The sequence below is a fragment of the Bubalus kerabau genome, chromosome 10 (assembly GCF_029407905.1).
Source record: "Bubalus kerabau isolate K-KA32 ecotype Philippines breed swamp buffalo chromosome 10, PCC_UOA_SB_1v2, whole genome shotgun sequence".
Classification (NCBI taxonomy): domain Eukaryota; kingdom Metazoa; phylum Chordata; class Mammalia; order Artiodactyla; family Bovidae; genus Bubalus; species Bubalus kerabau.
In genome coordinates, this window is record NC_073633.1 from 89,273,284 (window position 1) to 89,300,693 (window position 27,410).

General features: G+C 44.5%; 1 protein-coding gene across 5 annotated transcripts in view; it reads right to left on the bottom strand.

Annotated features, from left to right (window-relative positions):
- DPF3 (double PHD fingers 3) overlaps positions 1 to 27,410 on the bottom strand; it is a 291,918-nt gene that overhangs the window by 143,928 nt on the left and 120,580 nt on the right. For all 5 annotated transcript variants that reach the window (XR_008699677.1, XR_008699675.1, XR_008699676.1 and 2 more), the window contains exon 3: positions 10,718 to 10,825. Coding sequence is in view for 2 of the 5 variants with exons in the window: in XM_055538553.1 (XP_055394528.1) it covers positions 10,718 to 10,825 (108 nt within the window). In the remaining 3 variants the exon portion in view is untranslated. The remainder of the gene's footprint in view (positions 1 to 10,717; positions 10,826 to 27,410) is intronic.

Here is a 27,410-nt window from a genome sequence, read left to right on the forward strand (position 1 = left end):
AAGAGCTGACTCATTGGAAATGACTCTGATGCTGGGAAAGATTGAGGGCAGAAAGAGAAGGGGACGACAGAGGATGAGATGGTTGGATGGCATCACTGAGTCAATGGACATGAGTTTGAGCAAACTCCAGGAGAGAGTGAAAGACATGGAAGCCTGGCATGCTGCAGTCCATGGCATCACAAAGAGTCAGACACGACTGAGCAGAACAACAACAGCTTCTGAAGACACCAGCAGTTTCGAGCAAAGGGTGACAATATGATGTATATATCTCAATAGGATCATTCTGAAATTAACTGAAGGAAGGTAGACGTGAGGGGACCACCAATGAGCCAGTGCTTAGGAAAGGGCCCTGTCCTCATGATGCCTATGTCTTGGTGGCTAGATACATCCAGAGGGCAGTCCCCTGACCCCTGAGCAGGGAACATCCCCACACAGTGAATCAGGATAGAGGCCAGGTGTGGAGAATGGGTGCCCAGTGCCAAGGAGCAAAGGAATGAAGCCACACCAAGGCGAGTCCACAGAGGAGAGGTTCTCGGAGAAGGCAGATCAGCCTAGGCCAAGGGCAGGAGAAAAGACCCAGCCAGGCAGGCCCAGCCTAGCACCATGGGATGACAGGTGTTCATAAAACATAGAGGAAGCCTTCCAAGTTTTTCTTTGTGCTCCCTGCAGCGGATGCCAGAGGACCGAGTCCTGGGACACAGGGGTGAACTTGGGCAAGCTGTGGTTCTGGGAAAGGCAGATCCCATAGCCAGATGCCAGGTCTTCTCAGGACAGAAGGTGCTAGCCTTGGGCTTTTAAAGACTGTAAGGCAGAATGTGTTCCCATTCTGGCCACACGGCATACACTCTGCCAGCTGGGCGGTGAGCTGCCTGCAGCGAGCACACACTGGGGACAGGAACAGCATCAGCTGAGGTCCCCTCAGCCCACCCAGCAGCGCTATGTGGGGGTGGCATCAGCGGTGCCTCTTCACATCTGCCAAACCCTGCAGCCCCACCTTCCAGCGGGACTCTCGGAAAAATCAAACAAGCAGAGCAGCTGCCATGATACACATTTCACAGATGGAGAATCAAGGCCAGAGTGGTAGGTGACGGCTCAAAATCACACAGCCAGGGGTGGAAGGGTCGGGACTTGAATGCTGGTCTTGTGATTCCTGTTGGAGGCCTTTTCTCCTGCAGAGCACAGGTGTTCAACATACTGAAGGCCCCCCTGTGAGCTCAAACCAAAGACAGGCAAGATGGTAAAGCCGGGACAGAACCCCCCCACCACTGCCCAGGCCAGTCTGGGCAGTGGACGGGAAGGCCAGGTCAGCTCTAAAGGCTCCCCTTCGCCCGCTCGAGCTCCCTCCTCTGTGCAAGGGGCATGATGAGAACCAAGCCACATTCTTCAAGCTCGAGATGAGAGACCAGGAGGCCCTTTTCTTTCCTTCATCCTTTTAATAAATCTTTGCTGTCCACCTACTATGTGCCAAGTCAGGTACTGGGTGTTGGGGATACAGATGAAGTATTGAATGGGCCTCTGAACTCAAACTGTGCACCTTCCAGGAGGGAGAGATACAAGGGCACAGGCCCTGGTATAACAGGGAGACAGTCTCACAAGCTATGTTCTAAACGTGGCTCCGCCAAGCCCAACTGCAAAACCAGTCGTGCAATCCCTGCAGTCACTAGGCACACAGCCCGGCCGACTCCCAGCAGCTGCCCAATTCCTGGGCCAGCCCCGGCTCCCAGAGCCCCACAGGTCAGTGCCAGAGTCCCAGGCCCCTTTCCCCAGACCCAGCGCCTGTCCCCAGGCTACCAGGAGGGCACAAAGCGGGGGCTGGAGGGGCCTGCCCACCTCTCTCTGGCTCACGAGGCCAACAAGAGCTGAAGAAGCTGCTGTTGCCGGCCTCCAGAATGGATGGCTGCAGCTCTTGACACTGCAGGAAAGAGATAAATGACTGGTCATTTCCCCCGATGCACTTGAAGGCATCCATGCTCTCAGCCGTACCACGCTCAGGCAACCCCCCGCACAGGGACAGATAAGCACTGACAGATGGGGTGGGGAGCCCAGCGTCCTTCCTCCCGCAGAAGGGCACAGCCGGACCCCTCTGCAGACCGGGAGAAGGTCACGCTGTCCATTGGCTCACACCTGGCTGGGGGCTCTACGGGTCCTTCCCCTGCGTGCCCCCATCTCGCCCACCGCCCCCCCACCCTCCACTAGCTCATCCCTGTGAGGAGGAGAGGGGGAGGCGGGTGTGGGGTGGGGGGCCAGAGGGAGCCAGCTGACAGGCTCATCAATCTCAGGCTACATGCTTGGCACATCGGCGTTCCGTAAGTTGTTCCCGGGCTGGGAGGGTGCCGGAGGAGTCGGAGGGACTGTCTCGAGGAGAAGAGAAATCGAGCTGAACATCAGAGAGCAAATGGTGGAAGAAGCCCGGAGACTATTAAAATGTGGGCCATGTACAAAAGCAGTAGGGAACTAATTAAGATGCAGGATTTTCAAAAGCTGGGGAAGTTGGCCGCGGCCCGCTCCCATCTGTAGAGTTCTGGCAGTTCGGTGCGGCAGGGACAGCACCCTAGGCGGGCGAAGCAGGCCGCTCCATCACTGCCCCTGCAGGCAGGACTCAGGCCTGGACTGTCCCCTTAGGAGGCACCCCCACGAGGGTCCCTGAGACTTGCTTGGTGGCTGGCTGTGGCACGCTCTGCTTTGAGCCGTAACTTCAACTACCATCCCCCAAGGGTTTCTGCCCGACCATTCATGTTCCCTCAATAACATGTGGGGGAGGTGGTGATTATCCTGGTCAATCATGCCCAGTCATTGAACAGCAGCCAAAAAAAAAACACGCAAGAGAAAGAACCAGAACCCTATTCCTGGCTGCCTTCCTTCCCATCACCCCTGGAATCTGCAAGAGATATGCTGGTCCCCAAGGGTCCTGGAGCAGAAGGAGACTGGCAAGGCCTCAGGTACATTCCAGGAGCCCTACTGAGACCCCAGGGTGGATGTGCCTGTTGAGTCCCAGAGCAACATGGCGCCAGTTCCAACAGGTTTCCCCACAGGTTCCTTTCCTTGGCTTCACCACAGGTGCCCCTCGGGAAATTCACTGCCTAATTCCTTGCCACAGTGTCCCAACTTCTAAAACAAAGCCTGTCCTAGACCACGAGGACCTAAAGGTCTGGAACGAGAAGATGCTAAACTGATCTAAGCAAACTATCTGAACATTTAACCCAGAAGGACACAAGTTTGCTCCCAGCCCTTTTTCCTTATTCAAAAAAAACAGTGAAGTTAAAAGGCTCTTTCTCAATCAGCTGGCTTTTGCCCAACATCTGCCCCACTCTTCAGGGCCTTCTGATGGATATTTACTATCCACCTTTCTCTCTTGCCAGCTCAGCTTCCCCTTCGCAAGGACAGAGCTCCATTCCTGGGGGCAATGGTCCAGGGGAGGCCCCTCCCTGGCACCAGGCCCCTGCCTGTCTTCACGTTGCCTGAACCGCGATGGCTGCGCCATGAAACACCTTGCATTTGCCCCTGCAGCCAAACGCAAGATGCAGAGAACACTGAGCTCCATTGTCAGTCAGCGGAGAGAAATAACGCTGTGTGTGTTGTCCTTCAGACGCCCAGGCAAGTAGGAGGTTGCAAGATGTTTATTCAAGACTGATTGGAGGGATGATGCTAGGCGTGAGAAACACATAGGTCCAGGGACGCTGAGAATGCTTTCAAATTCCAAAGAGTTCACCCCAGCTCTCAGCCTCATTCCACCCCCACACAGACACATTTTTATTTTCAGCAAGTAGTAAAGAAACATGGGCAGGATGGCATATTCACAGTGAGGGAGATGGGAAGAGGACAGCAGGCCTGGGGAGTACTCCATCAGTGTATAATTTAGCCCAAGAACAAATGACTTCACAGCAGGCACCATCGGCTCCCCACTCCCCGCCCTGCGATGTCACGGATGAGCTTTGGGCTGTGTAGGGCTGAACCAGAAGTGGATGGTTCTGCAACCCTGGCTGAGATCAGCTCCAAAGTCCCTCAAATTTCCTGAGTGGATCCCCCGCCCCTTACCCTGACCTGGTTTCCTGACAAAACTCTCAGCTCTGAAGACCTGGGGTCAAGGACAACTCTAAGCCACATTCCACCGTGGCCTTTTTTTTTTTAGCTGAAAGCTGCCCACCACTGGCTGGACTCAGGCAGGATCACAAAGGAAGACAGGAGGGGCAATCCGGGTGTTGGCATGACAAATTGCTTGTGGCAGCTCTTTATCAGGCATGGAAAGGTCTGAGATGGAAGGAAACTCATGCTTTGAGACAATTCCGCTCCAGGCCAATGCCCCATCTCTCACAAATCAGGGGAACTCTTTGTCTCTCTCTCCCCAGAGGACTCGACTGGCTGATGGTGGAGCCCAAGGGAGGCTCCAAGAATCACAGACATAACTGCATCCCTAGAGCCTGTCGAGCGGAACTCAGGAGAACCCACACCAGGAGGCTGGGAGGGAAGACAGAGGAAAGGATTGGCAGCCATGGGGACTGGGTGGTGGAAGGGTGCCAAGGGTGGTTGGGTCACTCATTTGTTTTTTTCCAACATAAACTCAATCTTCCAGTTTCCATAAATTTAAAGAGATTCAGCCCAGGATGGACAAATTGATTATCAGTTTTCACCAAGGTTTGCCCAAAGAGGACTATACATAATGTTGGGCAATTTGCTTTTGTCTTTCCACTAAACAATATAGCTTGGATGTCTTTCCATTTTTTTCTCCTACTCATTCTTTTAAAGGACAAAATACTATTCTATTTTACGAATGTATTCTATGGTTAACTAGTCCCCTGCCAAAAGACCTACTGGTTGCTTCTATTCTCTGTTTGCTGCTGCTGTTACAAACAATGCCACAATGGACAACCTTACCCACTGGGAGTCCATATTTATTTATAGGATAAAATTCTCTAGCCACAGAATTGGTAGGTCAAAGGGCAGGTGATTTTTAAATACTGACAGGCACTGCGCATGAACCTTCAGACAGGTTAGACCCAGCTCCACTTCCGCGTGTAAAAGAGAGCAGATCCCTAGCTCCTCATCTGTTCCCTTCAGCTGCCCCCCAATTCCCAGGGAGGTCTGCCTCCATCCACCCAGTTGACTGCCTCCACCTACTAGAAATTTGCAGCAAATTCCCCCAGGAACTCTGGGTTCAGTGGTTCTACCCTGAGTCACACTCGAAAATATGGATCAAAAACAAAAAAAAAACAAAAAAAACCAGCCCTCTTTGAGACCAAATCAAATGGAATAAAAATAAGAAAGAGTCATTTTGAAATATTGTCCAAGTCGATTCTGTGCTTTGGGAGGACATTCCCCCCACCCCGCCGCCATAAAAGGGGAGAGGTCCTCTCAGCTGAGGACTGTGTATTTTATAAATGATGATGGTAGAGCCTCTCAGAGGTGGCATGTGTTACCTACGCAGGGACACCTGCCAAGGGGACAGAAGAGAGCTGAGATCCAGAATGTGCCTCGTAACCCACCAGAAGGGGCATCATTTATAAATGTCTGCCCAGCCAGGGGATCTTTTTCTACTTTTACACAAAGGTGCCATATGGGTGAGCTGAGGCTCTGGGTGAAGGACCTTTTCTGAAATGTTGGCTTGTGTGAAAAATTCAAAGGCAAACATGTGAAGCCTCCAGGAAGAGGGTGGTACATTTTTTTTTTTGGTCATGCTGCTTCATGTTCTCTGGATAGGCCCTGACGCTTTGAGGTTCAAGCCTGAGGCTCCTTATCTCTGACTCTCAGATGCTCCCCTGGCATCTTTACTCACAACCTATAGCCGCAGGCTGGTGAGGTGGTACACATCCTGAGAGCCAGGCCTGCCCCGGTGGTACACACTCAGAACAGGATACAGAAATGACTGACATTTGGCCCAAGGCCTTGGGGGTTTTATTTTTGTTTTTAGCAGGCTTAAGAGTAGGTCTGATTACCCAGAGAGGGAACAAATTCACCTGAGATGGATCTCTTGTCATTTGCAAAGTTGTTTATTCCAGCCCTGGATTGTTGAGTTTCTCAACACTTAGGTGCAGGTATGGGGGAGCCATTCTGCCTTGGGCGGGCCTGACTTGCCTGGGGTCTTCTGCCACCTGAGGATATGATTACACCTCTGAGGGCCCATCCTCAACCAGGCTGGCGCTCATCCTTACAGAGAGGGTCCTCCCCCGGGACCCTGGCCGTCTCTGAGGCTGGGCCTTCACCAGAGGAGCAGCCACCTTGGCGTCTACTCCAAGCGTGAGGACTGAGCCCCAGGAAACCTCTCAAAGATCACAGATACGGACATGGTACTGCTGGGCACGTGGCTACAGGACACCGCCCTAGGGGCCTTCCTTTTCCTTTCCCTAGACCCAAGGATGGGCAAGTCCAAAGTCAGTTGTGACCCCAGCTGCTCTACGTTCAGCTTCCTGGAAACCCACGTGCCTGAGTACATGTCTGTAGCCAGAAGGACCAGACACTGGTAACGTAGCTTCTTGCCTCAGTCCCACCAACAATGAGATTCTAAGTCCTCAGATACATGAGCAGCACAGTAGATGCTCCTTGGCTTTGCCAGAAACCTGACTTCCCTGACTTATAAAATGGGCTTATAACACTTTTACCTCTCCCTTGCCTCTCTCCCTCCAGGGCTATGGTTAAAGACCAAAGGAAGTGGCAAATGATAAATGAAAACGTTTTGTGTGTGTGGGTGCTAGTCGCCCAGTTGTGTCTGACTCTTTGCTACCCGATGAACTTTAACCCACCAGGCTTCTCTGTCCATGGAATCCTCCAGGCAAGGATACTGGAGTGGGTTGCCATTTCCTTCTCCAGGGGATCTTCCCAACCCAGGGATCAAACCCGGGCCTCCTGTATCGGCAGGCAGACTCTTTACCATCTGAGCCAACAGTGTATTGTTCAGATACTGGCTACAATGATGATTCGACCAGAGCGCTCCATCCGCCGGTGGCTCTGATGGGTGGAGTGAACATGAACCCAGTCAGCTAATCAGTCCTTCCAGGGATTTCTCCAACACAGATATTGAAGGAGACTGCCTTTCTGCCAGCTGTGTTGAGTGCTGAGTCTGGGCTGCTAGTGACTACCTTGCATTCCCCATGAGGAGAAGACAGTGTTAGAGGTGGAAAGAGACACACAGAGCCCCCACTACAACATCTGAGCCCCTGGATGAAGCTGTGCCTGAAACCCAAATCCACTTTGGGATTCACTGTTATGTCAACCACTTCCCATTTTTTGCTTACGCAGATTCAACTTGAATGTCTGGTGTTTATGACTGAAGGAATTACAGCTATCTCTTGGATGCATTTTAATAATTAATATATTAGTTTTCTAATCATAAAATAAAGTTTTTAAGGGAAAAACCTTGATAACTTTTAAGTTAGTACACCTATCAGCAACATGAGGAAGCAGAAGGAGCACTGAACAGAGAAATCAAGCAACCTGGATTCTCTGCTGGTTCCCATGGGAATTGCTGTGTAAGTTTGAGCAAATCTCCCAACTTGTCTGAAAGTGAAAGTCACTCATTCATGCCAGCTTTTTGCAGCCCTATGGACTATACAGTCCATGGAATTCTCCAGGCCAGAATACTGGAGTGCGTAGCCTTTCCCTTCTCTAGGGGAGCTCCCCAACCCAGGGATGGAACCCAGGTCTCCCGTATTGCAGGTGGATTCTTTACCAGCTGAGCCACAAGGGAAGCCCAAAAATACTGGAGTGTCTGGACCTTAATAAAATAAAGGATTGGAGTTAATGATGTCTGACATGTTTACAGTGCTAAACATTTTTGATTCTATAAAAGATAATCCAATTAGTCTGATATAAAGTATTCTTAATAAAGGTTTTTTAAATAAACATTAAGAAGAAAGACTTTAAAAAAGAATAAAGACAATTTAAAATTGATGTCAAGCATTTATAATAAAATCCTTTAACAAATTACATATGAGATGCCCTTATATAGTCTGTGGGATTGCAAAGAGCCAGGACAGGACTGAGCAGCTAATACTTTCACTTTCACTGTATACGTGTGAAATATTCATTGCATCACTGCTTAAATTGGAAAAATATCCCTGGTGGCTCAGACAGTGAAGAATCCGCCTGCAGCGTGGGAGAACTGGGTTTGATCTCTGGGTTGGGAAGATCCCCTGGAGGAAGGCAAGGCAACTCACTCCAGTATTCTTGCCTGGAGAATCCCCAAGGACAGAGGACCCTGGCAAGCTATAGTCCACAGGGTCACAAAGAGTTGGACATGACTGAATGACTAAGCACCTGAGAAATGAAAATTGGGAACAGTTTGGGTAGACTCCAGGAGTTGGTGATGGACAGGGAGGCCTGGCATGCTGCCATGGGGTCGCAAAGAGTCGGATACGACTGAGCGACTGAACTGAACTGAACTGGTTAAATAAGTTGTAGTGCATTCATACAATGGAATATCGTGTAACTGTGGGAAAGAAATGAAGAAATTCTTTACATATTGACATGGCCAGTGCCTGAGGCACATTTTTAAGGCAAAGGGCAAAATGCAAGGTGGTTGTGCTGCATGAAAAGAGGAAGGGAAAGTCATACAGATGTAATTCCTGTGTGTGCATAACCTGTGTCTTGAAGAATCCCCAAAGACTGGTACCATTGATGCCTCTTTGGAGCCTGGGTCTTATTTTTCACTATAAAATATATCCTTTTATATTTTTGGGATGTGACTGCATGACCTACTCAGTTTTTTTAAATTTTTAATTGAAAGGGTAAGAAATGGCAAATACTATTACATATTGCTTGTTTGATCCTCATGAGGAAGCTGCAAGGCTGGCTAGGAATCCCAAGTACCACCGTGCTATTTACAGATGCAGAAATACACCCAGAGGGTTCACATACCCCAACACAGAGACACATCCAACCAGCGACAGACACCCGAATAGTCCCCTCACTCAAGTCTACACAGCCAACGGGCGTGGGCTCACCCTCTCACTATAGCACCTACTGCAAACTCTGCTTAGGGTGGAATTAAAATGGGTCCAGGTAAGGCTCAAGTCAGGGATTACCTCTTCACTCATCAGACCACTTCCAGATCTGGAACAAGGGAGGAGGGAGCCAACACCTCCAAAATAAATTGTTCATATTGATAATTGTTTAATAAAGGCATGTAGATGGTGTGGATTCATGCCATCCTGACTTGTGGTCCAACCACCTGTAAATCTTCAAACCTCAACATGTGTTCTGAGGACGCAGTCCTTGGGATTGGATAAAATGCAAATTCTAACTCAGCAGGTCTGGGGTGAGGACCAAAGGCTCCCAAGTGATGCCTATCCTGATAATCAAGACCACACTTGGAATGTAATTCTAGAACCATACCAGCTGACATGGTCACCACTAGCCACGTGTGGCAGTCTAGCTCTGAATGCAGCCAGCTTACAATGAAATGTGTTAAAAGCTTAAGATACACACTGGAATTAAAAAACTATACCAAAAAAAGAAAAATATCTCATTCATAATTTTTATCCTGATAATATGCTGAAATAATATTATTAAGTTAAACAGAATCTATTGTTTAAAATTACTGTCACCAGGTTTCTTTTTCTTTTTTTTTAATGTGGCTACTAGAAAATGCAAAAAGATACATGTGGCTCATAATCCTGCTCCAGGAGACTTGGTTCTCCTATAACCTGCATCTCAGGGAGTTTGGGACCACCTCAGTCATCACCCTGGAGTGTCTGCAAGGGTCTGTAAATGAGGCAAGGCCATTTGAGAACTTGGGTGGAGTACCTACCCCTAACAAATAAAACTTTTTCACAAGTGAAATCTGGGTTAGAGTGAGCAGTTGAAGCATGCTTATCAATGGAACTGTAAGAAAGCATCCGAACAACTGGTTTAGCAGAGATTTTGCAGGAAAAAAAACACAGCCTCGGGAGCCAGTGTGGAAAGGCAGGCATGAGGTAACATTGCCAGACAACCATCCCTGCCAGGTCTGTGCTGTTTGGGGACAGTGGAAGGGGGCAAGTCAGCTCTGCCTTTATTCCATTTAACAGCATTCCTGAGTCACATCCCAGCTCCGGCATCCCCCAAAGCAGAGGTTCCCTTAAAGCTAAGGACCCAGGGCCATCACTTGGCCTTGCTGCAGCCCACAAGGTCTGAAGACAGCCATCTGTTCAGAAGTGTAATAATAGACCAGTAAAGAAACTAACCAACTCTTTCTGCAGGGCCACAAAGCCATCAGGGACACCTAGAAGCAAATCCTGAACTCAAACTCTTTTATTTCTATGTCCCAGATGGGTTCCATTTTTAGTGACTGGCCCTTCTTGTGTAAGATGATCCATTAGTTCATTCCCAATGAGGTGGGAGAAGGTGCACAGGGCACTGTTCTCCTTAGATCACAGTCTGGGACTAGGTTTCTTTACTTGAAACCCCGCGAAGGTATCACCCAGCCCCAGATAGCTGCAACTCCTTCAGCTCTGCTGGAAAGTCGTTCATCCTGGGCCTGTTCCCGCCCTGCACCTGCTTGCTCTCCTCTCCTGGGGCAGCAAGAGAAAGACAAAAGGAAGGGGAAGGCCTGAGACCCACCCCCCAGAGGGCGAGAAGTTTGGGGGTGTTGGGGGGGGGAGGGTAGGTGAATGTGTTTATTTCCTGAAAGTGCCTTGTGGGCACATGCACTCTCTCAGAAAACTCCGCAGAGCAACTTCGTCCTTGGCCAGCCCATCACTCCCTGCCTCTCCTGTCTCGGCCCAGCCAAGTTCCACCGGGCACTCACCAGGTTTTATTTCTAGCAGCCGCAGTTTCGGATCCTCAGGCGGGTGCAATCGTCTCTTCTTACGCCAGCAGCGGGCAGGGTATGTGTACAGCTGGCCCGGGGCAAGGCCTGTGGACAGAGAAGACATAAAGGTTAAAGGCTCCAGGCTGGATGGAGCCTTGGAAACCACCCTGTCTGACCTTCTCAATCACAGTAAGAATGAGGCCCAGAGAAGTGAAGGGGTGTGTGAAGGTCACACACCTGGTAAATGGTGGAGCCCAGGCAAAATCTAGGCCCCCTGAGCCCAGGACCCTGGGGCTCTGACTGCTCTCCATTGCTGTCTCAGTAGGCACATCCCAAAAGTGAGTCTTCATTGTTACCAAAATCAGTTCTGCTTTCTTAGCCTAGAGAAAAGATCAGCAAGACCTCAAACACAGGAGGGACTTTTCCAGATTTATCCCCATCGTGGGGTTTCCAAGGCCGTGTATGTCCAGCTACTTTCCATCAACTGCCCCTCTGCCCAGGCCAAGCAGGTGCCCTTCAAGGTGGGCGTCAGGCGTCATTCTGTCTACCTGCAGACAGCCTGGATAGGGAAACAGCTCAAGGAAACAGAGTCAGGCTGCCAGACCTCCTACCCGCTGGCTTCTTCCACCCACTGACAGCTGCTGGCAGCTCGCTGAAGCCGAAGGGAGTCCCTGGCAACCTCCTTCAGAATATAAGCCTTTCCTGGGAGCAGGCTCCATGCCTGCACAGCGGGCATATCTGTACATCCCTGTCTGAAGTGAAGTGAAAGTCGCTCAGTGGTGTCCGACTCTTTGCGACCCCCTGGACTATACAGTCCATGGAATTCTCCAGGCCAGAATACTGGAGCATTTCCCTTCTCCAGGGGATCTTCCCAATCCCCTGGGATCGAACCCAGGTCTCCCACATTGCAGGAGGATTCCTTACCAGCTAAGCCACAAGGGAAGCCCACATCCCTGCCTGGGCTTTACCAAAAAGAAACAGGCCGGAGTCCAGTGCTGGGCTTATGGATCACACGGTGTCCCAACAAGAGCCTCCACTTGGATTTGGCCTTTGACATGAAAGCGCCACACCTGTGTAGTGTCTCAGGCCAAGCACCCCATGAGGAGCCTTCCTGCTCATCAGCCAACACTCTTGTGGCTCACGTGGCACACAGTGTGGCATCCAGAGGCCTTGGAAGAACACGGACTTCCCACACTAGACCCTGGTCTGTTCCCAGAGAAGAGGGCAGGGGATGGAGGCTAAGGGCAGAGGAAGAGGGCTGAAAACTGGTTAGGTGATCTGCAGATTCAAAAGCCTGCCCGATGCACCCCCAAATAAACCAGCAAGTCAACTGACCCACCCCCACCATTAGAGAGAAAAGCCTGACATCAGAATCCCCAGAACTGGAACCGTGGCTGACACAGAGAAGAATCAAATGAAACACTTGCCGAGTGAGTGAGGGAAAGAATATGTTCCAGTTCACGGAAGTCACAACTCCGTCTTCTGTAGATGAACATGGCACGTAACAACCGTTAGAGACAGGCAGCCCCCCTCCCCAACAAAAGGGGCCCTTCCTAGACCTCGGACCATGGGTGCAAAACATCAGGACCCTTTTCCCGTGTTCTGTCTTCCATTTGGGGGCTTTTAAAGTTAAGAGAGGGCCTTCCCTGCAGTCCAGTGGTTAGATTTCACTTTCCAATGGCAGGGCTTGCGGGTTCAATCCCTGGTCAGGGAACTAAGGTTTCACATGCCTCAAAGTCAAAAAACCAAAACATGAAACAAAAATAATATGGTAACAAAGTCAATGAAGATTTTTTAAATGGTCCACATCAAAAAGTCTTTTAAAAATTAAAAACAATAAAAGCTAAGAGAAAAAATGTCTTCATTTTTGCATTTTTTACAGAAAAACCTGCAGAAGTTTCACTGTTATACCTGCATTCATTCATTTTTCAGGTGTGTTGTCATCTCTACCCATACACTGGTTTGGGTCCAGAGCAGAGGCAACTACTCCAGCATTAAAGGAGACAAAATTTTGTTTTGTTTGAACAGTGAATGAATTTATGATTCCTATAAATGGGTACATTGAGTTGGAGTCCCTTCCAGATGTTTTGGCCACCGCTGGGGCCGGTGTTCCCCAGGATCCCAGAGAAGGCCAAGTATAAGGGCTGACCTGCTGCTCCATATCCCAGAACTTGTCCCTTAAAATGCCCCCTCATCTTGGATGAGCAATTCTTAATCCAGGCTGAAGCCAAAAATCACCTGGAGAACTTACTAACACCAATGCCCCAAACCATGCCAGAGCTACCCCGTCCACATGGAGGTGTGGGGGGAACTGAACACCTCTTTGTTTTAATGCACGTTATAGACTGTCATACTATCTGACAAAGAAACTCTGGATGTCTAAGCACCAAAGAGTTACTACTTGGATATTCCCTCTGATGTACCAAGACCAGTCTAATCATTATTCCAGTAGGTTCACAAGGTTTCCTGTAGCTTTCCCAAGCCATTGTCATTAACTGCTTGCTTACTAGATTGTCATCCCCACTGGTTTAATAAGATGCAAGGTGGCAGGAGTCATGTCCATCTCAAGTATCCCCAAACCTTAGCACAGTGCCTGGCATTCTCAACCAGAATGGTTGAGTTTCAGAAACACAGAAGTGGATGACCCTTGGCTCCTGCTGTTTCTGACTCCAGGAGACTCCTCCACCCGCCTCCAAACCATCCAAGAGGGACCTGTTGCACTGAACACAGAACCCACCCAACCCACCCCAAGAAGGGAGTCTCTGTGCTGTAGGCTCCTTCTTGCCCCATAAGCTGCTTTCATGGTATTTCCACTCTGACCAAAAACAGGTCCATGAAAAGGAACTGGTCCTGACCAGCACACTCACAAAGGCCTAAGTGACCGGAGGTTGAAATCATTAGCCCTTGTCCCAGTCATCCACCCTCCTTGAGGCTGCCATCACCACACTGCCTGGTCAGCTGCCTCGGGCCACTCAGCTACAGGTCCATTCTCCCGAGGGAGTCCATTTTAGGAAGTACTTTGAATGCCCAGAAGAAGGGACTGTCTTTATTTCCTTCTGTAACTTTCTCTGGTGGATGGAGGAGCCCCATGGTGCAGAGGATGAGCACGAGTCCTCATACCCCCATTCGAGTCGCCTTGGGAATTTCACCATACCTCTCTGAGCCTGTCTCCTTGCCTTAGGATAAAGGTGATAATAATACCTACCTTACAAGGACTGTTGGCGGATTAGCTTATATTCAAGAAGAAGCTCTTTATAGCCATGAAGTCTCATACAGACATCAGTTCTTAATTATCAGGAGTTAGCTGACTTGAACAAGCCTGGACTCTTTGCCCATGTGGCCCCCATCTGGCATGACATGACTGCTCTTTGCTCCTCTAGCCACAAGGGGGGCAACGGGCTCCCCTTTGATGCCTGCTTCAACTCCTATCAACAAGCAAATGCCCCCAAGAGCTCTCTCAGGGCTCCTGCCCCCTTCCTTGCCCTCCTCCCTGGGCTGACAAGCACCAGGGTGCCTTTATAGGGCCAACACATTCAGCCCTGGAGTTCCACTTACACAGGGATGAGCAGAGCCCCGTGAGAGTTATGTTGTTTATCTCATTAGAACAGGAGGCACATAACTCAAAGCCCATGTGTCTGTGTGGTAGATGGAGGAGGGGGTGGCGAAGAGGGAGGCACAGCTGCAGCTGGGGAAATTAACCTGAAGGAGGAAGTCTGGGGATGGGGGAAATGAGATGGATATAGAGGAGAGGAAGGCAGGAGACAAGAGTGGGTGACCAGCCTTCCCAGTAACCAAGACCACAGCAATCCCTCCATTCACACACCCCACTGAGCAAACTGCTTTGCTATTACTTTGAGCTGCAACTCCAGGTACACTTATATACGAGTGTGAGCATGGCAGACACACACACACACATACACACACACACCCACTCAGGAACTCACCCACTGGCTGCGGGAAGAACTGGCTCCATAGGAAAATTCAGCAGGATGAGCTGGGTGCCTGCACATGTAAATTGCTTGTCACATGCATGGCCCACGTTCAGCAGGTGGATCCTGAGTGTTATGAGCCTCTCTGACAGACACAGCATGAGCCATTAAGAATTCAGAAGATGAAATGGGATGGGAACAGATTTGAAAAGAAGAATCAGAATATCTTCCTCTTCCCCAGAACAGAGCTGAGCAGTGGCAGTTCAAGCCCACCCAGAGAAGGGCTCTGCCCACAGCAGCTCAGAGAGCGGCCCGAGGTACCCTACTCATTGCTTCACAGGACACATTGCCCCACTGTCGGTCACTGTCGATGTGACAGTTTCACCTCATCCTTATTTGAAATCAAAATCTACCTTCCTGTTGCTTACCTATGCCAGTTTGTCGACCCTTGATCCCAAGAGTGGACAGGTGTCATCTGCATCCCGAACGCCCATCCCACCCACCTGCTTGGGTTGGGAGGAGAGCCAGCTGAGAGAACGAAGAACTAGAGGGCAATAAGAGTAGAGGAAAAAGGCGGTGACTACATCTGCCCAAGAGCCTGGGACTCTCCAGCAAGACAGGGCGTCCAAACTACAGAAGTCGGTATTGAAAAGGGGTCCAGCCCAATCCTTCCAAGCCAGAATAGCAGAGATTCACCAAGGCAGCTGTAGTTTGAAAACCTCCCACATAAGGAACTTGGCACTAGATCAGATCTTACTCGTATTTATTTCCCCAGGGCCCACAGATGATAGGTGCACTGTTTGTGGCTGAAGATGACAATTTGGACCAAGTCTGCAGAGCTGGAAGGATGAGTAATAAGCCCCAGGTAGGGCTTGAGGGGCAGGGAAGATGTATTTCCCAAGCACTTACAGCTGCGTCACTTCTTGGTGCTCTGTCCTCCTCTCTTCTCTTGGCTTATTTAAGAGCTGCCCGGATCGTATGGACTATCTCTTCAGTAAAGCACTCCTGAACCATCCCAGACCACAGTGCCTTTTCTCTTCCCTGAAAGTCTGGAGTCCTGGGTACCTGGCAGCTCAGCCAGCAGCCAGCATGGCTCTCTATCTGGCTAGCCAAACATCCCCTTCCAGCCTCCCCTCCTATTCTTCTTGGGAGCTCCTCTCTAACATTCAAGTGCAGTGTCCCATGTGACAGGACTGCCCAGGCAAGATAGACCTCAAATCCAGAATGTTGCCTGCTTCTTCTGGCCCAGAGACCTCCCCGAAGTCCCTCACTGGTCCCATCACACTCAAAACCAGACACAGCGGAACTTGCCTTGTGCTCCAGTGGTTACAGCTTTGCCTTCCAGTGCAGGGGTGCAGGCTCACTGCCTGGTTGGGGAGCTAAAATCCCACCCCCATGCCTTGTGGCCAAAAAGCCAAAACATAAAACAGAAGCAAAATTGTAACAAAATCAACAAAGTCTTTAAACATGGTCCAGGTCAAAAAAAAAAAAAAACCTGCCACAGGACAGTCGCTAACATTCAGTGAGCTCTTCGTCTGTTCCAGGGTAGCGCCTCACGGTCCCTGCTCTCTCACTGTGAGGACAGCCATTCCATCGCCGGCCCACACGCAGCAGGCTTGAAACACAGAGTCCCCCTTGCCAAAACGCTCAGGAAAAGAACTCTGGCCCTCCTGCCCACCCTCCTCAAGCCACTTCTTGTGGAATTTATTTCTCCTTTCCTATCACATCACCAACTAAAAGTGCTCATGGGGAAATGCATCTTGGTAATACAAAAACATTATAGTAGAGTATATAAAATGTGTGGAGAATCAGATACTGACTGGGACATTCTTTCTAAATTTGTCAGAAATGTTTACAGTATCAACATTATAACATGGAACGGGAGCTTAGAAGTTATTGAATCTGATTCTTACCAGACACAAGAATTGCCTCTACACTATCCCTGACTTGAGTCTCCACTCTGGCCTCTGTTTCAATAATTCTAGTCCTTACCCTTCCATGAAGCAGTCTCCTATGCTGCTGAAATATTTTATTGTTAGAAATATGTCTACCAATCTCATCCACCACTGGTGAGAATGCAAAAGGGCTCAACCCTGTGTCTGAGTTTCTGGTGCCTCAGATAGTAAATAATCCACTTGCAACACAGGAGACCCACATTTACTCCCTGAGTGGGGAAGATCCCCTGGAGAAAGAAATGGTTACCCACTCCAGTATTCTTGCCTGGAGACTTCCATGGATAGAATATCCTGGAAGGCTACAGCCCATGGAGTCGCAAACAGTAGGACATGATTGAGCAACTAACACTATGAAAGAGAATTTGGCATATCTAACAAAACTGCATATATGTTGACCTTTGACCCAGCAATTCCACTTCCAGGAATCTCTATCACAGATTCACACACAAAAATACAAAAATATGCATTCATTGTGGTATATTCAATACTAGAAAAAAGGTGAAAGCAATCCAATGTCCATTATAGGGACACGGTTGAATAAATAATAGTACAGCCTCATAATGGACTATAATGAAGTTATGGAAAGAAGTGGGGGGAGGAGATAGTGGGGGCAGGGGAGTGTACACTGCAATGGAATATATCATTAAGTGAAAAATGTAAGGTAGAGAATAGTGTGCATATTATATTATCATTTCTTTAACAAATGGGGATATACATACACAGATGCATACATACTGTGTTTTTACATGTTTTTTTTTAATGGAAAGATAAACCAAAAACTATTTTTTAAAGTTACTTACAGATAGAACAAAAATAATAATAATAATAATAGTAACAAGAAGAAAAGAAAGTTGTCTTTTCTTAGAAAAGGAAAAGAAAATAGAAAGAGGAAAGGAACAGGATAAAAGAACAGAGATAGAAGAGGGCTAAACTCTCTCTCTGAATATACCATGCTTTGTAGATCTGACTTTAAACCCAGTAAATATTTGATATTATTACAAAGGAAAATTAAAATATAAAAGCAAACTAAGATCATGGGATCTAGTCACATCACTTCATGGCAAATAGGGGAAATATGGAAACAGTGGCAGATTTTATTTTCTTGGGCTCCAAAATCACTGAAGACAGTGACTACAGTTATGAAATTAAAAGACTCTTGCTTTCTGGAAGAAAACTATGACAAACCTAGACAGTATATTAAAAAGCAGAGACATCATTTGGCTGACAAAGGTTCATATAGTCAAAGCTATGATTTTTCCAGTAGTCACATATGGATGTAAGAATTGGATCATAAAAGGGCTGAGCACCAAAGAATTGATGCTTCTTACTGTGGTGTTAGAGAAGACTCTTGAGAGTCCCTTGGACTGCAAGGAGATCCAACCAGCCAATCCTAAAGCAAATCAACCCTGAATATTCATTAGAAGGACTGATGCTGAAGCTGAAGCTCCAATCCTTTGGCCATCTGATGCGAAGCACCTCCTCACTGGAAAAGACCCTGATGCTGGGAAAGATTGAGGGCAGGAGAAGTGGGTGACAGAGGATGAAATGGTTGGATGGCATCAATGTACACGAATTTGAGCAAACTCTGGGAGATAGTGAAGGACAGGGAGGGAAGCCTGGTGTGCTGCAGTCCATGGGGTCACAAAGAGCAGGACACACCTTAGTGATTGAACAAGAAAAGCAAACATCTGCCTCTGGCTAAGATGCATATCAAGGGCCAGCTTTACCTTCCCACCTGAAGCCAAGATAGAAAAAAAATGAAACAAGAGTTTTCAAGACACTGGACATCAGGCGATGAAGAACAGTGATCCTTTAGATACTGAAAATGAGCAAGGTGAGCCCTGTGATTGCCCTAGCTTACTTGCTTGAGAGTTTCCAGAGTGCAGCACATGGAGGAGGAACACAGGTAGAACTCAGCTGACTTCTTGAGTTGAAGAGAAAGAGCTGAGAGTCTGGGAAGACCAAGGTGACTAGAATTCAAGGAGAAGAATAGTAAACAGGGATTTCCCTGGTGGTCCAGTGGTTAAGAACTTGCCTTCCAATGCAGAGCATGTGAATTCAATCCCTGGTTGGGGAACTAAGATTCCACATGCCGAAGAGCAACTAAGTCCATGTGGCACAGCAAAAGAAAGCCCATGTGCCACAACGCAGAGCCCATGTGCTGCCACAAAGACCTCGTGCAGCCAAAATTTAAATAAATAAATAAACACTTTAAAAATAATTAAAAAAAAAAAAAAAAGCAAACACAAGAAAGCTGCTCAGAGAAAGAACTGTGGAGATACACAAAGGGTCTCCTTCAAGTATTCAGCTCAGTATTGATCACAGCATGCTTGTGAGGAACCTACTAAATGCCAAGAGAAGAACCACCTGAAAGAACATAGGTGTGCCTGGTGTGCCCTAGGGGCTGGGAACAGTCTGTTCCCACCAGCACTTTGGAAAAGCCTCATGATTCATGGAGCACTGGGTAGGGTACAGAGAATGGTCTTGCCTTGCTAATGGGGAATTAGCCCTAGATTAAGCACTGTTCAAGTTAAAAGTAAGACAAGAAAAGATCAAACTGTTTCTAAGTAACTTGACAGTGACCCAAAACAAAGTTCCAGAATATCTATAGGAATAAAAAATATATACAGTACCCAGCAAGGTAAAATTCACAATGTTGGGCATCCAATTCAAAATTACAAGGCATGTAAAGAAGCTACACAATGGCCTACGATGAGAGGAGGGAAAAAAACAATTAAAACCAATCCAGAATTAACACTGATGTTAGAATTAGCAGAAAGACACTAAAACAGTTATTATTTATATTCCACATGTTTAAAAGCTTAAAGCAGTGTTTTAAAAGACTCAAATTTAACTTATAAAAATGAAAACTACCATGTGTGAGATTAAAAACATACCAGATGGAATTAAGGTCAGATTAGACATTAGAGAAGAAAAGATTAGAACACTTAAAAACATAGCAATTAAAAACTATCTAAAATAAAAATCCATGAGAAAATGAGAATTAAAAAAAAAAAAGCAGAACAGCATAGTGAGACAACTTCAAACAACCTACTATGTGTCTGATTAGCATCCCTAAAGAGAAGAGAGGGAAGAAAAAATATTTGTAGAAACAGGGCTGGATATTTTAAGTCTGATGAAAACTATAAACCTGCTGCTCCAACAGAACTAAGTATAAGAAGCATGAAAAAAACTGTAGCAATGTACATCATAGTCAAAATTGCTCAAAAACAGTGATAAAGAGAAAATATTAAAAGCAGCCAGAGAAAAGAGCTGTATTACAAATAAAGGAACAAAGATAAGGATGATTTCTCATCAGAAACTCTGCAAGCAAGAAAATAGTAGTTCAATCATTGTAATACTGAAAGGGAAAAAAGAAATGTGTCAATTTAGAGACTATACCCAGCAAAAATAACTTTTAAAAAACTAAAGCAAGCTAAAGATATTTTCAGATACACAAAAGTTGAAAGAATTAATCATCAACAGGCCTAGACTACAAGAAATGTTAAAAGAAAACTTTAGGCAGAAGAAAATTGATACTAGATCTAATTAAGGATCTACACAAAGAAATAAAGAACATTAGAAATGGCTTTTAGTATATCAGTAATCATATAAGAAGAACTAAAAAGCCTCTTGATGAAAGTGAAAGAGGAGAATGAAAAAGTTGGCTTAAAGCTCAACATTCAGAAAACAAAGATCATGGCATCTGGTCCCATCACTTCATGGGAAATAGATGGGGAAACAGTGGAAACAGTGTCAGACTTTATTTTGGGGGACTCCAAAATCACTGCAGATGGTGATTGCAGCCATGAAATTAAAAGACGCTTACTCCTTGGAAGGCAAGTTATGACCAACCTAGATAGTATATTCAAAAGCAGAGACATTACTTTGCCAACAAAGGTCCGTCTAGTCAAGGCTATGGTTTTTCCTGTGGTCATGTATGGATGTGAGAGTTGGACTGTGAAGAAAGCTGAGTGCCGAAGAATTGATGCTTTTGAACTGTGGTGTTGGAGAAGACTCTTGAGAGTCCCTTGGACTGCAAGGAGATCCAACCAGTCCATTCTGAAGGAGATCAGCCCTGGGATTTCTTTGGAAGGAATGATGCTAAAGCTGAAACTCCAGTACTTTGGCCACCTCATGCGAAGAGTTGACTCATTGGAAAAGTCTCTGATGCTGGGAGGGACTGGGGGCAGGAGGAGAAGGGGACAATAGAGGATGAGATGGCTGGATGGCATCACCGACTCGATGGACATGAGTTTGAGTGAACTCCAGGAGTTGGTGATGGACAGGGAGGCCTGGCGTGCTGCGATTCATGGGGTTGCAAAGAGTCGGACACGACTGAGCGACTGAACTGAACTGAACTGAATCATATAAGAAGTTTTTCTTATTATTCAAAATTCTTTAAAAGATGTGGACTAAACAAAATAATGACAATGCACTATGAGGTTTACACCATATATAAAAATAAAATGAATGACAGCAGTTGCACAAAGGTCAGTAGTCAATGCTTTTATGTTCAAGTACACTTGTATTAGTCTCCAAAGGCTGCTGCTGTAAAGAATCACCACAGAGAGTCTTAAAACAATATGAATTTATTATTTTACAATTCCAGAGGTCAGAATTCCAAAATTAGTCTTACTGAATGAGCTAACATCATGGTGTGAGCAGAACTGCATCCCTCCTGGAGACTCTGAGGGAGAACCTACTTCCTTGCCTTTTCAGACTTCTAGATGCCACCTACACACTTTGGATGGTAGCCCCTGCCTCTGTTGCATCGCTTCAACTTCTGCTTCTGCTGTCACATCTCCTACTCTGATTCGGACCATCCTGCCCCCTCTTTTAAAGACCCTTATGATTACATGGGGCCCATTTGAATAATCTAGGATAAGCTCTCTATATCAAGTCCATTAACTTAATCACATTAACAAAGTCCTTTTTGCCATGTAAAATAACATGTTCACAGGTTCCAGGGATTAAGCTATGTGCATCTTTGGGGTAGGATAGTATTATTCTGTTTACCACCATACTATTGTAGAGTCCTTACACTATTCACCAGGCAGTATAATATCACTTAAAGGTAAACTATAATTAGTTAAACACGCATACTATAAACACCAAGCAAACATTAGAATAACAAAAGAAAGAGTTTTAGTTAATAAGCCAAAAAATGAGAGAAAATGGAGTCAAAAAATTTAATTAATCCCTGAAAGAAAATGAGAAAAAAAAACAAACAGATGGATACATAGGAAACAAATAGCAAAATGATATTTTTATAGTTAGGACTTAAACCTAACTATAAAAATAATCACATTAAATTTAAATGGTCTAAATATCCAAATTAACAAAACAAAGATCGTCAAATTACATTTAAAAAGCAAGATATAGCCAAATACTACCTGTTAAAAAATCTGCTTTTAACATAAATTCTCAAATAAGTTAAAAGTAAAAGATGAAAAAAATATACCATATTAATGCTAATCAAAGTAGAACTGGAATGGCTATATTAATATTAGAGAAAGCAAATTTCAGAATAAAGAATATTAACATATTTCAAGGGTCATTACAAAATGACAAAGCAATCAATTTATCAAGAGAATATAATAATCCTAAATGTTTATGTATCTAATAATAGAGCTTCAAAATATATGGAGCAAAAACTAAAAGAATCACCAGACGAAATAGTAAAACTCACAATTACAGTCAGAAATTTCAATTTACTCTCTTGATAATTTACAGAACAAATATAAAAATTGGTAAGAATGTAGAAAATTTGAACAGTACTATCAATAACTTGATTTAATTGATATTTATAGGACATTCCAACTAACAACAGGAAAATACACATTATTTTCCAGATTAAAGAGAACATTTATCCAAGACAGGCCATATTCTGGGCCATAAAACAAGTCTCCATAAATTTAAAAGGATCCAAGTCATACACAGCATTCTCTGACCATATGGTATTAAAGTAGAAATAAATAAAAGGCATATCTCTGGAAAATCTCCCAACTGTTCGGAAACTAAATAACATACTTCTAAATAATTTATGGACAAAAGGAGAAATAAAATGGGAAATTAGAAAACATTTCAATTGAATAAAATGAAAACAATACCAAAATTTATGAAACAAGGCTAAAGAATGAGCTAAACCCTCATTCTTAGGGAGAAATTATATCACAAAAGAAGAAAGACTGCAAATCATTGACTTCAGTTTCTACTTTGAGAAATAAGCAGAAGAGCAAATTAAATCCAAAGTAAAATAGAAGAAAGGAAAACTAAAGATCAGAACAGAAACTACAAAATATAAAACAGAAAAATTTGAGAAAATCACTCACACCAAAAGCTATTTCTTTCAAAAAAAATCAATAAAATCGACAAACTTCTAATCAGACTGATCAGGTGAAAGAAAAAATTCAAATTTACCAATATAAGGAATAACAGAAGATACACCACAACAGATTCTACACATAGTAAAAAGATAATACAACAACAGTATGAACAATCTTATGCAACTCATTTTGCATAACTTAGATGACGTGGACATGTCCCTTTAAGTCACAAACTACCAAGGCTCACTGAAGATAAAATAGCCTGAATAGCCCTATATATCTATTAAAGAAATTAAATTTAGCACTTCTCTAGTGGCACAGTGGGTAAGAATCCACCTGCCAGTGCAGGGGAGACAGGTTCTATCCCTGGTCTGGGAAAATTCCACATGCTGCCAAGCAACTAAGCCCATGTGCTACAAATACTCAGCCCAAGTGCCACAACTATTAAGGGCCATGCGCTCTGGGGCCTGCAAGCCACAGCTACAGAGCCTGCATGCTGCAGCTACTAATACCAATTCTACATATAAACTCTTCCAGAAAAATGAAAAGGAGAGAATATCTCCCAACTCATTAAACGAAGCCAACACCATCCAAATACCTAAACCAGACAGAGACACAAGGAGAAGAAAAAAAAAAAACAAAAAAACTATAGACCAATATCTGTCATAAAGATAGATGCAAAAGTTCTACTTAAACTTTAGCAAAGTGAATCTGACAATATATAAAAAGGATAACATGTCATGACAAAGTAGGGTTTATCCTAGGAATGCAATGTTAGTTTAGCATTCAAAAACCAATCGGTATAACTCATCATATTAACAATTAACAAAAGCAAAATCACATGATCATCTCAATAGACTCAGCAAAATCAATTGACAAAACCAATACCAAATACTGATTTAAATAACTGTCAAACTAGAGATAGGAGCATCCTCAATTTGATAAAGAGCAGCTATAAAGAACCTACAGCTGGGACTTTCCTGGCAGTCCAGTGGTTAAGACTCCATGCTTTCAGTGCAAGGGGCCAGGGTTAGATCCATGGTTGGGGAGCTAAGATCCTGCGTGCCGTGTGGTGCAGCAAAAAAAACAAACAGAGCTACAGCTAGCATCTTGCTTAAAAATAAAAGAATGAATACTCTCACCTTAGGATCAGGAACCACAAAAGGATGTTCACTCTTAACACGTTTACTTAATATTGTCCTGGACATTCCTGTACAATACTTGTTATTTTACATAGATAGTACTTGTCATTTTACATAGACAATATGTCACTTTACATAGACAAGTAAAATAAATAAAACACATCTATATCAAAAAGCTTTGTTCATTCACTAGTATAATCAACTATAGAGAAAATGCTATGCAATCTATAGAAAGCTACTAGAACTAATAAATGAGTATAGCAAAATTGTAGGACACAAGTGAATACACAAAAATAGTTGCATTTCTGTACACTAGCAAAGAAAAATCAGAAAATTTAAATTAAAAAAAATCTATTTATAATATCATCAAAAATATTAAGTATATCGAGATAAAGCTGACAAAAATGTGAAAGACCTGTACACTGAAAACTAAAAGTGATTGATCAGAAAAATGAAAAAGAATAATAATAAATGGGGAGATACATTATATCCATGGGTTGGAAGATTCAACATTAAGAAATGTCAGTTTCCCCCAAGTTGATCTATAGACTCCACACAATCTCAATCAAAATTCCACCATGTTTTTTGTAGAAATTGACAAATTGATTATAAAATTCATATGGAAGCACAAAGAACCTAGAGTAGCCAAAACAACTTCAAAAAAGAAGGACAAATTTGGAGAGGTCTTGAATCTAATATATATAAAGAACTATCTATTTTCATTAATAAGAAAACCAACAAACAACCCAATTTTAAAATGGTCCAAAGGTTTGAACATTTTACCAAAGGATGGTAAAATAAGCACATATAAAGATCTTCAACATCATTAATTAGGGAAATACAAAGTAAAACCACAACGAGATACCACTGTATAAAAATAAAAATAGCTAAAACTTTAAAAAGCTGACCATACCAAGTGTTAGTAAGAATATGAAGGAACTGGAACTCTTGTACATTGTTGGGGTGGATATAAAATGATACAACCACTTTGAAAAACAGCCTGACAGTTTCTTAAAATGTAAAATACAGACCTTCCTTATAGCCAGTACACTCCTAGGTACTTTACCAAGGAGAAATGAAAATATATGTCCATGTAAAGACCTACACACAAATGTTCACAGCAGCTCTATTTATAACAGCCAAAAACTAAAAACAAATCAAAATGTCCACCAACAGATGAATAAACTGTGATGTAGCCATATAATAGAATATTACTCAGCATAAACAACAAATAAATCAATGATACATGCTAGAGCATGGGTGATTTCAAAATAATTATGCTGAGTGAAAGAAGTCAGGACCTTATCCACCAGTCACCAAAAAAAGAAGTACATACTGTATGATTCCAGTATAGAACGCATGACTAGGGTTTGGGAGAGGTGACAGGTAGAGGGAGGAGGAAGAAAAGGGGGGATTACAAGTGACACAGGGAAGCTTTGGGGAGTCAGGGATATGTGCATTATATTGATTGTGGTGAGGGTTTCACAGGTATACACATGTCAAAACTTGTCAAATTGCACATGTTAAATATGTGCAGATTGCTGTATGTCAGTCATAATTCAATAAAGTTGTTAACTTTTTTTTTTTTTTTATAAAAAAAGCAACCCAGGGACTTCTGCTTCTGGAAAGATAGAGTAGATATACTCTCCCATATTCCTCCCACTAAGCCCAACTAAAACTCCTAGACATTGTTTATACAACAAAAGTAAGACACTGAAAGGTAAAGAGAATGACCAGCTAGGGACTTTCAGACCCAAGAAACGACAGGGCGGCAAGTTTCGGGCATTTTTTTGTTTTGTTTTATACACGCCAGATTGAGTTGTATAAAAGCTGATTATCCAGAAACACCAACAAATGTAGACCTAAAAAAGCCCCAAGAAAATCCTGCTCTCTCTAGCTGAAGGACCAGGGAAGAGCCAGTCCAGCAGGGCATCCTAATATCCTTGCTGGTTTAGTGTCAGAGGAGGGCAAGTGACACCCCATGGCATCAGTGGAGGCTGTATAGGGACCAGTAATAAGGCATGCTTCCTCCTCCCAACTAGGGAGGCACTGGTGAAGGCTTAGTGGGGAGTCTGAACTCCCACCTCCACCCAGCAATAATGAGGTACTCCTCCCGCTCTGGGGTATCAACAGAGACTGAATGGGGAACCTGGACTTCCACATCCATCCGACAGTAACAAGGGGCACCTCTCTTCCCCTGTCGGCACAGTGTCAGAGGAGGTGTGTGAAAATAGATTTAAATAACATCTGGAGTCTCACAACATTACAGCCAAAATGTCCAGGATTCAATCAAAATCACTCCTATGAAGAACCAAGAAAATCTCAACTTGCGTGAGAAAAGATGACAGACATCAACACGGAAACACCACCACATGTTAGAATCGTCTGACAAGATTTTTAAAGTCACCATCATAAGAATGTTTCAAACAAATAATTGTTAATGACCGAGACAAATGAAAAACTACAAAGTCCCACAAAGAAATACAAGATACAAAGAAGAACCAAATGGAAATTTTAGAACTGAAAAACACGATAACGAAAACAAAACAAACCCTCAGTGAAAGGGCTTAAGAGCAGAATGAAGAGAATAGATAAAAGACGTAATGAACCAGAAGAGAATAAATAGAGGTGACCCAATAGACTCGGAAAAAAGGAAGGAAGGAAGAGAGGGAGAAGGAGGATGAAGAGAGAAAAAGGGAGCCTGGGGGACTTCTGCATCTATAACAAAAAATTTAACATTTTGAAGTCCCAGAATTTTCTTTCCCAGTGGAATCCCAGAAGAAGAAGGGGAAAAGAGTGAGGCTAAAACTTATAATCAAAGAAATAATGGTTGAAATTTTTCCAAATTTGACACACACACAAATATATATATATATACCTACAGATTCAAGAAGCTGAGCAAATTCCGAAAAGGATAAACTCAAAGAAATCTACACCAAGACATATCAAAATCAAATTTCTGAAAACTAAAAACAAAAACTTTCAAAATCAATGAGAGAAAAATGACATCTCACTTTCAAGAGAAAATGATTTGAATGACAGCAGATTTCTCATCACAAACTACTGAGGCTGAAAGGAAGAAGCAAGACATTTTTTAAGTGTTAAAAGGACTATCATCCCAGAATTTTATATCCAACAACAGAATAAATATCCTTCAGGGAATGAAGGGTGAAACTCCCTGGTGGCCCAGTGGTTGGGACTCTGTGCGTCACTGCAGGGGCACAGGTTTGATCCCGTGTCAGGGAACTAAGATCTCATATGTTGTGTGGGCATGGCCAAAAACAAAGACAAAAAAAAAAAAAAGGAATAACAGGAAAATCAGGACACTGTCAGAA